Raw genomic sequence first — 12,378 nt, forward strand, 5'->3', positions numbered from 1 at the left:
CCCAACTCAGTCTCTACCCATATGTCTCTGAAGCTTCTTGAGGCAACATTCCTCTGCCAGAGGCTAAGGTGAGTGCCTACGAGTGAGTGAATATGTGAGCAGGCCCTTTAAGAGGACATCTGAATTTCCCATAGCTTTCCATCCTACTCACATGGTTGGAATCCCCACTGCTTTTCATAACCATATTTTGTGGGGGCTCTTCTTCCTGGCATAGGTACTCTGGGCTGAGGAGCCTGTTTTGGGGCTGGAGTCTGTCACTCCTCTGGGGGTTGGGGGACCTAAATGGCCGAGATTCCCTCCTGATTCTTAGCTGCCACAGCAGGTGTGAGGCTGGCCAGTTCTTCATCTCCTACCCCCCTTTACCAGTCTTGATTGGCTCTTCTTTATATCTTTAGTTATAAAAATTCTGTTCAGCTAGACTTCAGATGGTTCTCCAGGCTGATCTATAATTTAGTTGTAATTTTAATGTTGTCATGGGAGGAGGCAAGCACAGCTTTTATCTACTCTGCCAACTTGGATCTTCCCCCAGAGGTTTCTTTAAAATAGGGACATTTGGTCTCAGTCCTGTGAGATTCTCACTCAATGGATATGGAGAAGATTCAGAAATCACACTCACTTTATAAAAAGTGACCGGGCTGATTCTAAAGTACAGTATATATATACCTTTACTTGTGACACTGATCAAAAGTGGGTACCATGTAAAAGAATGGGAAAAGTTTTAAATGCTGGACTACATTTGTGGTAGAAGGTATGCAATGTTTTCAGGGTGTTAAAAATTCAGAACCAAGATTCATCCCTCTGAACTGATGTCTAATGTCAATGGCAAGGCCTCTCTAGGAGTCTGTGTCTTGTTTTGTGATTGCTGTTCTCTGATCACCCTAAGGTTAAAATATTGGAGAAATTACAGCTTTTGCAAGATGCATGAAAGCAACTGAATCTATAAGTGAACTGAAGAATTTGCCCTTTAAGTTAAGTAACTCCTAAAATGTCTGCAAAATGAATTTGAAGATGCCAAATTCTATTTTGCTTTTTGTCTTTCACTATAAAATTTTAGAGAAGTTTATGTTTTTAAATTGTTTCTAAAATGCAATGCAATCACTTTTAAGAATGTAGTAAATTCTTTATATTTGCACACTTACATAAATGTATAATTTTCTAACCAAAAAGTATGTGATTATAATGGGACAAGGGTCAAAATTGAAGCTTAATTACTAGATAAGGTGTAAGTGTAAAGCAAAACTGACTTGTTGCAGAGCCAACAAACTTCTGAGCCAGACTTCTTTTACTTCTGTTTTTACTAGAATTAAGGCAAGCGTCAGATTTTGAGAAAGGGTTCTGTCTACAGTGGGTTTCTCAGGACTCCAGTTGTGATAAGATAAAGGACCAGTCATGCTGATAAAAATAACAAAATATAATTCTTTTTAAAATACATTAGATATTACATAAGGTTGTTTTGTTTTCAAATTTTACCTAATTAGCATGGACTGTTTTTTATATGAAAAAAAATATTTAAAATAGTGAATCATAAAGGTTTTTTCTGAGGAAAACAAAGTTTATACGACTTCTCTCTGGTTTGCAACAATATCCTGAGAACCTTGGCTTATGGGTTGACCTCAGGGATAATTTTAAAAGGGACAACTTGCTTCAGCTGCCACAGGAATTTCCACTCTACCTTCAGTTGTGTAAATTTTGCATGAATATTTCTCAGCATGTTTACTTAATAAGTGATGGAAGTTCTAAGAACTGTATAGTTGCTCTATGTTACACTATTGTGGTTGAAAAGCACATGTATTTAAGTTTCAACACTGAAGTTTCATATGAGAAAATTACAGTATTTGTTGACTGAGTTCTTTAAAATCAGGAACAGTGACTCATTTGTCTTTGTGACTCTAACCATCATACAATGTCTATATGTGACTCAATGAGTACATGAAACTGTTTTTAAACTTGATGCACTTAAAACCATTGATGTTTGGCCTTGGAAGGAAATTACCAGCCTCTGAGAGAAAGGTTTACAAAACCAATTTCTGTCAATGACCACAGATGTCACTAATCTAGAGTTCTCATTTTTAACCTCAATGGGTGAATTTAATTAGCTTCTAGGATTGGAAGCTAAGATAATTATTACAAGTGGCATTGGAGAAAATAGTCCCTTGTCAACCCTGAGCTACCCGATCGTGAACATTTTCATTTCTCCCTTTATTGTTTCTATTCTATTTAATCCAGACAATAACCACATAAAGAATGTTGAAAATGGAATTTTCCTTTAATTGATATTCAAGATGTTATTTAGCTCGGAACTTTATTATTTAGAGAGAACGTGTAGCCAATACTACAGATAATCTTGTTCCATTGATATTTATCTGCAGTTTAAAGACAGTTGCTCTTCCCTCACCTGTTGAGGAAGTGCTTCCTGCCACTCATTTGCTCCATAACTTCAAGTAAATCTCCACTGGCTTAATGACTACAGGTATTCTTGCCTTAATATGACACATTTGGGAAGAGAAGTCTAAAATCTTTTACATAAAATAAGTTTCATAATCATAAGCTATGAAAAGGGGGATATGTATATATACTATCGGTACTTTTTACCACGAATTTCCTGACCTTGATTTGATTAAAATCTCAACCCAAAGGTTGCAACAGTATAGATTTCTTTAGCGTTTAATTGTTCATTTCACTGTACTTTGAGAAAAACCTCAATGTGGAGCAAAAAGGGGTGGTAAGCGGAAAGAGAAGTTAGGGACTGAGCTGCTTTGCAGATCAGAGCATTTGAAAGTGAACGCCCCAAAACCACAGAAGAATCACATTGTCTTTCTCTTCACTTTGTTTCATGAACTATTCAAACTGCTGTCCACTCGTACATCCTCTCTCCTTTCCATTTATTTTACAGATGTCGTTGGGGAGTTAACCTGATCCAACTCTGAAGAACTCAAAGGAGAGAGGGGAGCCTTCTGTACTTGAGAAGTTATTCCATCCCTGATATGCACAGGAAATGAAGACATCACCTGCCATGCTTGGAACTGGAAAATTGTACTGGGTCCTCTTCCTAATATCACATCTGGACATCTGGAGTGTCGAAGGTAAGCACCTACTTAGATTATTTCTTGTTTTATTTCTCAGGGGGTGTTGAAGGTAATTTTTTCCCTTTCTGATCTTAGTATGATGTGGTGTTTATGTGATGAATATAGATGAAACCAAATATTTAGATTTGCTCACTAAAGACATTCTAGGACATAAATCAAATCGGAAAATGGTATTCAAGAGTCACAGCTTGGCTGATGTTCTTAAAAATATGTTCTGCTGATAAGAAAAAGGAATTGGGCAGATGTTATAAGTAGTTAGGTACAGATTTATCATGACTTTAGCAAATGCTTTGGATTTCATACTGATGGTGAATAGCTTGTTCTGACCAAACTGAGGCTTGGCACAGTGTTGTAGTACTCAGTTGGATAGGATAGGTATTGGGTAACTGGGATTATACCTGACTCCATGGTTGCTCTTGAATAATGTTGCTAAATAAAATCACACTACTTGCCTTGGGTGCATATGTGTATGTATCTGGAGATAACTTGAATGAGAAAAGGCTGAAAATATATAGGATCGGAGCATTCTGCCATTGCGTCTATTGTGTTGAAAGAGAATGGTTCCAACTTGGGTGTCATTTGACATAGAAAATAGTTTGGGTTCTGCATAGATGATGTTTGGCCCCTTCTGCAAAGATTTTATGTAGGCAAACAACCAATTCCTTCATTCTGGTGAGTTCACTAGCTCCCTGAATTGACACAGGGACCTGCATATTGTAAAGGGGGATGGACTATAAATAGCTAGCAGAAGTTTCAGGTTTTCTCAGTTTTGCTTTCAAATATCCTGCCTTATAATCCCCACAAGCACACATACTCTTATCAGTTTTGTGTTCTGTGGTTTTAGATCGGAAAATATGGTCACTGAAATCCTATAGAATGTCACCTTCAATTCTGGAACTGGGTGGTTTGGAGTTAGTCTTCATGATGCTACGATGGCACACAACCAGGAGCAAAATAAAACTCCCCTTTAGTCATCTAAGTTTTTTCATGTTTACATATTTTTATGTGTGTACAAGTATACTTGATATTATGTGGACAAGGGGTTTAGATAGCTGACTGGATTTTTCACTTTCTATCAGATGCCTACAATCACAAAGCTACAACTGGAGTCAAATATCATTAAACAGAGTTCATAGCAATTTAAAGAATATATAAACTATTCCCTATGAAATGAAGGAAAAGAATTTTCAGTGGTGTATCATACTGGGAGTGGGGTACAATGTCTATTCTTCTTCCGATTGTGCTTCTAAAGGTGAACTTGGGTGTTAGAATTCAGTTCATTTACTGGCTCTGCCAGTTATTGTGTGACCTTGGTTAAATTTCTTATCCTCTCTTACCCTTAGTTTCCTCATTTGTAAAATAGAGTTAATAATTGTACCTGAATTATGGGCGTGTCGTGGAGACTATAAATGCAGTAAATAAATTACCTGGCACAGCAAGTGAACACAATAAAAACTTGATAAATGTTAATGATATTTTTGTTAATATTCTTTTCACCAAGCAGCTCCCACAAAATTCAGTTAAATGGGAAGTAAGTTTTAACATTATCATTTAAAATAGTTGGGTTTGTTAAGATAAAATAAAATGAATAAATGAAATATATAGTACAATAATATATTTAGCTCCAAATACGGTGAATCAGATTATTTGAAAAAATGAAATGGAAACCATTGGACAAGGTCCTGGCCAAGTATCTTATACAGCAGTTGAATGTGTGCAGCATTACTTGCATTAAATTAAGGTCATAGGTTGAGATAAGGAATGATTGGTAAGATTTGTTTTCCCAAACAGAGCTGATGACTATTCCTTAAAAATCACATTACTTTTAACCGTTATATCTTGGGGATTTCCTGTGACTTACTTAATTACTGAATTCTTTATACTGGCACAGCTTCAAAGTACTTAAAAATGACTTTAGAAGATATTTTTCACCTCCACTTCAAAGTAATGTGAGATCTGTGTGACTCTTCCCAGGAATCAGGCTGAATTAATAAGGTTGAAAAAGATGTAATGTTCTCTACAAATTTCCTTTTTTATAATAAAATTATGTTTAATTGCTTTTTGTGTTTCTCAAAAAAATCAGGAGGGGGAGGTGCGGGGGGAAGGGAAAGGGGGCTGTGTCCCTCCGTATCTGGCATAGGATTTCTGTCCCGATGAAAAGTATTCAAGTGTCAGCACCTTCGCTTCCTGGATAGATGAGCAGGTAATGCTGGCAAAAACTAGGCTGCAAGTGGAGAAGCCCCTGTCAGCCACCTGCCTCACTGCTGATGAGTAGCTCCTGCTGTGAGGCCCTGGACCACTTATTCAGTTGAGGACAAACTGAGGATTCCACCTTCAAACAGGCAGGAGCACTGCAGTTAATGTCTGGCTACCATTTGGCACTATATACGATCTGGAATGAAGGCAATAAGAAATCTGTGATTGACCACTGCTCATTGTGAGAAAAAAATCATGCTAACATGATCTAGTACCAGACTATACTTATAGTTTGGCTCCTTTGAGAAACAGTGGTTAGGGCTGTGTCTCCATTTGGGTGTTGCCTACACCCTCTTTGCCTCTATTGTGATGGATCAGTATGGACCATGGATTCATGCTCCACAATCCGCACAGACTGTGTGGCTTCACCATGAACTGGCCATATTGTTGAGTCAGAGCAGGAACATTAGGGCAGAGGTGCCCTGCATGTGTCTGTCATTCTTTGAAGTTCCAGGGTCTTTACCAGGCTTATCTCTATGGTGGTAGCTATTTTTTCCTATTAAAATGTGCATGTGGAATGCTAGAGATTCTGCCTTCTGCCAGTTGCCTGTGTATTGTTATTGTAAAAATGTCTGTCACAAAATATGACTAGGTTCTACGTAAATATCTAAGGATACGTTCTGAAGCTACAGGATTTCCTGGATTAAAGGTATGAAAAGATTAACCCCTGTGCTGATCAGAGCCTTGAATAGACTTTCCAAACACTGAAAATCTCTTTAATAAATTGTTGCTTTCTCTGTCCCACTATCAAAATTTCCTCTATTGTAATGTTGAAGTCAAAATGCTGTTTATCTTGCATCACTGGGACTTTCCTACTGAATTTCCATTATTTGTGAGTTTCACCTTTACTTAGAGTTCAGAATGGTTGAAAGAAAAATGTTCATAGGCATTTGTAATGAAGTCCAAAAATGAAATCAACCTTTTGCTTCATTCTTTGGAGAGGCAGTTGTGGAGCCATTAAGATCAGGGACTCTAGAGCCAGACGGTCTGGATTACTGTCCCATCTCTGCCATTTACTTGTTCTGCCATTTACCTTTCTAGTTCTTTTTCCTTATCTAAACAATGGGGACAATAATTGACCCTATAGGGTTGTTGTGTTAAGTGAATTAATTCTGTAAAACACTTAGAACAGTGCCAGATACATTGTAAGTGCTGTGTAACTTTAGCTAATGTTTTTTTAAATTCCTTTTAGTCCAAAATTTAATTATCTTGATAGTTCTTAGAAAGTAATATTGGGAAACCATTTCTCATTTGGGTTGACAAAAGTCATCTATAAATAACTCTTGATATCATGATCTATCATCCCAAGTGACAAAGAAATGAGAGTTTGTGAATCATGAGACTTGAGTTACTTTATGCCATTGAATTATATCATAAGCAATTTGCTTGAATTTTCTAGTATTCTCCATTCTGTTACCTCAAAATCAGCTCAATATTATCCACCTTTGTGGTATCCTCTCATGGTTATGGACTCTGATTTCCATGCTTATTTCTATGGAAGAAATTACTTGTGTGCATGTGCCTATGCGTACACAAGCAGGGGTGTCATTTTAGTATGCTCAGAATCTAAACGTGTATAATTTGAGGTTCACTTTGAACACAGTCAGTTAGAGTGTTAGAGGGGCCATCTGGCTAGTCATAGAGAAACATCAGTTAAGCTGGTAGAGCTCTGTAACTTCTCTTTTTCTCATTCCTAATAACCACATTTATCTTATGAATACAATCTAGAACCCACATACATCACAAATAGCCCATTGTCCAGAAGTGGCTATAAGAAATGCTGGAGCTTTTAGGTTTTAGCTGGGTGGTCTTGGGCCCATTTCATTTTCTTCCATGATATTAGAAGAGGAGCATTAATATCGGAGGGCAATTGACAGTTTTGCCTGCATAGATATTAAGTATCTCCTAGGTTTAGAAAATGCCAGTGAATCTCAGTGTGCGATCTCCATAGCATGATGTATTAGGACGGCCAGGAAGTATCTGGAAGAGGGAGGAGATGAACTTTCCCCATGTGTTTCCAATAACACATAACCCATATTTCCTCTGAGCATCACACATAACCATTCTATCACTGATGGCAATATTTAGAAATACTCATGTTGTTTTCTGATAAAATGCTGAAGGCCCTCTTTGAAGCTGTCCACAGCTTCTAAAATATTCTCTCAGCTTTTTCTGCCCGGCTTTTCTTCCTGAAGTCACTGTGATCACAGTGGAGGGCCTAGCATCTCTGAAAGACGGGCCAACTTGTACTATGTAAGAATTTTTCAGTGGAAAGATAGAAGCTCAGTTGGGGTTTTCCCCATGGTAGTTTTATAATCAAGGTATATGGTCTTTAAAAATAAGAAATAATTGTGTTTCTCATAAGATTCATAATCATGAACCTCTTTTTATTAAGAGCTAATAAGTTCCACAAATTACCCACTCTCTTTGGCTTCTGATGGTATTTATACCTGCAGCCACACTTGCTCAGCTGGAAGGTACTGGGCCATGCAATTGTTTGTGGCTGACATGCCTTTCTGATTGGCTGATCTGGGTATCTGGATGACCACAAATTGTCACTCATTAAATATTTTGAATATCACCCCTTAGTGGACATAAATCAGGCCTTCCCACACTGTACACTGTTGAGGTCTAGTTTTTTTTTTTCTTTCTTTTTCATGGTTAAAAGTTAACCACAGCAGAGTATACTGAGATGCATACATTCTTCACCTCAGTACCTTTGGGTCATCTCTCTAAGGGCTCAGCTGTGTCTGCTTTGTGTCCTAATGCACAGAAAGCATTAGTTAGAGTTGTGAACAGATTTTTCTCTTCATGAAGCTGTCTCTGTTCAGTCTCAGGGTACATCATGCCATCTCACTTTCATACCTTTTCTAAGGCCATCTCCTTCTGCAGAGACAGGTCCATGCAACTAAGAAGGTCATGGAGAAGATAAGAAGACAGATGCATAAACACATATTTAATTATAATAGAGTGATGCATGTCACAGAAAATCACATGGGACTTCCACCATGATTGGGGGTGGGGGGGGTGAACATTAAGTGGATTTGGATTGCTGGAGTATGGGGGTAGGTGAGTTTACATAAGAACTCAGGGGCTAAATGCCATTTGATGGTCTGAACATGTTCCTACAGGCATTGAGGATTCTCTGGAGGGTCTTGGACAAAACGCCTTGTGATTGGATTTTCATTTTAAAATACTGAAACTGAATATATTGTGAGGTAATTTCATGTATGAACTAAAGTTTCTACATAAAATGTTTTATTGATTAAAATTTTTACAATTGAATTGTATTCTCTTTAAAGTGTGGTTTTAAAATTTTAAAAATGAATTAAAAAAACCACTGTACATTAATGGAACAATTTAGTAATTACATAAATTGTATCTTTTGTAGAATTTCAGTTTTACTAAAATCCACTTATTAGTTATTGGGAAATTATTTCTATAAATTACTCTATCAGGCTATAACTAAAGGATCAAAGTTCACACAATTTATGTAGATATAAAAATTATTTTTAAAAATTAGAATTTTTATTCTAATATTATTTTTCAAATATGTTTTAACCTGCATGGTTTTATATATAAACTTCGATGAACTGTGTGTTCACTGACTATGTGTCTTTTCTGTTCATTTTATTGTTTGTGTCATTTCATGATTATTTCTGGAACTATTTTTCCATATGTTGTCAAAAATATACTCTGGGCATCAAATATGCTAGTTACAGCCTAGTCATGAAATATATACACTGTAATGATATAGTAGTGGTTTTCATAAGAATTTTTTTTTTATTTTATTGAGGGATTGGGGGAGGGGAACAGCTTGGGGAATTGGAGAAGGGAAACAGACAAGTTGCTGTCCTTTTGTTCTTCAGTTTAGTTGTGGGGGATGTCGCTTCACTGGCCCATGTTGGTATTATCATTGCGCTCTTCCTGGGTGAGGCAGTTGCTCATGGGCCATTGGATGGCCGCTCACAGTGGCTCAGAGCAGCTCACGAAAGCTCACACCCGCTGCCTGCCAGCCCCACTGTAACTTACGCCATCACCGGCGACTCACTGGCAGCTCAGCTTCAGGTAGAACTGTTATTCACCATCTGAGCTATACAGGGTGCAGTGTCACCAGCCCTAATATGGGATCTGAACCGGGGGCCTGCTGCTCAGAGCTGGCGTCCCAAGCTAACTCATAACCAATGCACCATTCGGCCAGCCCTTCATACGAATTTTTAATAAGAAGCTTCCTAAACCTATAGTAACTTGAAAAGGGATACTGTATCATTTGATGATCTGGGGATGGTAGAGATTTCATCCTTTTACTGCATGTATTTAAATTATTTTTAACATTGAAATTTTACTACTATTGACTATGAATGTTTGAGAAAAACAGATTGAGCAGTAACAGCAGGAACAACCATAACTAATGGCTTATAAATCCCAGCCAAAAGCAACTGTGATCTTCACCCCTCTTCTGAAAAAAATTTTATTTGGCAAGACAAACCCCTTGGGGACAGCTTTGGATACCCTGTGTGACATAAGATAGATATGCATAATTCAAGAAAAGCAGCTAGAATTGTGCCACTTAGCTCAGTGCATCATTCCTGCACTACAAATATCAGTTTCAGTCTCAGATATATAGAAAATATAACACCTTCTTTATATAAAGGGAAGTGTTCTTGATGACTTTCAGTGCCTGTTGGCAAGCCTGCATTTATTTATTTATTCCTCCATTCAAGAAAAATTTCTATGCCTGCCAATGCAGCAGTCAATGATCCTCATCCGGCTGATAAGAATGTGCAGGAACTGCTGGGATGTTTCCATAATCCCATTGCATGTCAGTGATGTGGCCAAGACCAACAGCTCTCTTCTCCTCTTCGTGCTCTCCTCCCACACATAGAGTCATAAAATGCTAGAACTAGAAGGGTTGTTCAATGGCACTACTAGCATTGCTTGACAGCCCAATGGCTAAAGGGAAAGGTAACATATTTTCACAGAAAGTGAAGCTTAGAAGTGGTTTTGTAGTGTTAGTCACACACTAAAAGAGGTGAAGTTATATATGTTTTCTTGTGTAGGAAGGGTAATGGGCAAGATTTTTCTTCTTTTTGCAGTTCAATCTTTTTATTTTATTTTTAAAATATTGAGGGCCAATGGGACTGGGTGACTGTATCAATATCACAATGTGTTAGCATTTGAGCAACCATGTTCAAATGAATATTCTCATTTTTAGCTTTTTCTGTGCCCTTTATAAATAACCCCAAAGAATCAGGTCCTGTATTTTCTCATGGTTCATAGTCAAAGTTTAAACTTCTCCCATCTAATGCTTATTCCATTTCTTCTGAAATAACTAGTGGTCACCATGTCACTTTCATAAAAGCATGGTCCAAATATGTATTAAATCTTTGAACCTGTCATGAGATTCCTGGCCTCTCTGTTTTTGCCCTTTCATTTTCTGAGTTACAAAATACCCATTATGCCCATTCACTGCTCTAATTTTCAAAGAGCTACACATTCACTACCGTGCAGATCAAATACAACCTTTCCAGTAAGCCTTGCCCCAATAGCCCCAGCTGAAGTGAATCTTCTGTACACCCATGCAAACTTTGCACCTCTTTACCATGTTATCTCATTCTCCCATTTGTCAAATACTTTTCTTTTCCACTGGAAGGCAAGTCCCATAAAGACATACACCATGTCTTATTTATTCCCATACTCCTTAACAACTAGTATACAAGGCCCCTCTGAGCCTTGCTTTCAGCTCAGGTAAACTTGAAGAATAAAAGAGTCGTAGATAGTAAATTTATTCCAGAAAAGAGACCTTGTTGTGAGTTAATCTTGTTCCACCAATTAAATGGTAAGTCCCTAGAAGGAAGAAGGTCTTTGTCTATAACTATCTCGTCATTTTTCACAATGCTGGCACAGAGTTATAAACTCCATCAAATATGATTGACTTATCCAAGTAAATGAAAAGGGAAGTTAGGAGGCTGAGATAACCTGTTAACTTTAGGGAGAGGATTGGACTTCTGGAAATAAGGGTTTCACTTGGCCTTTCTGCCTGTGCCTCCTTGCTTTTTTGTCATAAGTCTAACCACATCTAGGTGTTATATTGTTAGGCACTTCCTTTTGATAAATTATCTTACCCTTTCTCTTCAATTTTTTGAAAACCTCATCCTCATAACTTGGCTTTTAGTTTACTTTCATTTTTATTCTGAAATTTTGGAACAACTGAATTAGGAAGTCTTAAAGCAAATTTGTTTGAGGTCTCAGAGCAGTCATAAATATACAAATATTCAGAGGTTCTTAAAAGTTCTTTGCAGGTTCCTTGTCTCCATCTGACTTCTGAAAACTCAATCAGGTTATACTTATTTTGAGTAAGGACTGATGACATGTGAGCATAAATTATAGTGTGAGGTTTATTGGGTGTTAGGAAATAGCTAAAATTGAGCATATTCATGCAGGCAAGAGTGTAGAAAGAAAGTGGAACATTATGTTAGGTAGAGCAGTATGTGGAACACAGGGCCAAGAGCTGTCCCCCAGTTCAATATCTGATTACTCCTTAGCCTCCTTTGTCTTTAAAAGAGAATTTTGGCTATAATCTGAGTTATGCTTATGTCATTATAACCAATGATAGATACTGTGAATCTATTCAGAAGAATGCTTGAAGATAAGTGAAAGAAATTAATGAAGGGGATGGATTGGCTATATTCTGAAACAGTAGTTCAAAACAGAGAAAAAGAGAACCAAGAATGAACTATAAGGATGTAGGAAAAGGCACTTAAAGAGAAAACACACTTCAGACCACGTGCTTAGCCCTAATGCTACTGGAAAAATAAAAAGATATAAATCACTACAAAGTGTTTAACCAAAGGGAATCTTGGTTGGTTTTACTTATTTTTTAACAGCACAGTCAGTTCAGTAGTAGTTCATTCTATGATTGATACACACTCATGATGTAACTGTGGAAAAGATTAAGTGGATGTCATAAAATGGTTTCATATCTCATGCTCCATTTATGCATGAGTCTCAAAAGGGACAGTAAAATCCAGCAATT

The 12,378-nt window shown here is 37.3% G+C and overlaps 1 protein-coding gene across 3 annotated transcripts in view; it reads left to right on the plus strand.

The window, feature by feature from the left end:
- Nucleotides 1-12,378, plus strand: part of BTLA (B and T lymphocyte associated) — a 47,735-nt gene that overhangs the window by 13,233 nt on the left and 22,124 nt on the right. For 2 of the 3 annotated variants that reach the window (XM_019652213.1, XM_019652215.1), the window contains exon 1: nucleotides 2,810-3,083. In XM_019652213.1, coding sequence (XP_019507758.1) covers nucleotides 2,996-3,083 — 88 coding nt within the window. In that variant the 5' untranslated portion in view covers nucleotides 2,810-2,995. Of the gene's footprint in view, nucleotides 1-2,809; nucleotides 3,084-12,378 lie in introns of those variants that run through there. The other variant, XM_019652214.1, reaches the window with a different exon arrangement.

This window comes from Hipposideros armiger, unplaced genomic scaffold (assembly GCF_001890085.2).
Source record: "Hipposideros armiger isolate ML-2016 unplaced genomic scaffold, ASM189008v1 scaffold_176, whole genome shotgun sequence".
NCBI lineage: Eukaryota > Metazoa > Chordata > Mammalia > Chiroptera > Hipposideridae > Hipposideros > Hipposideros armiger.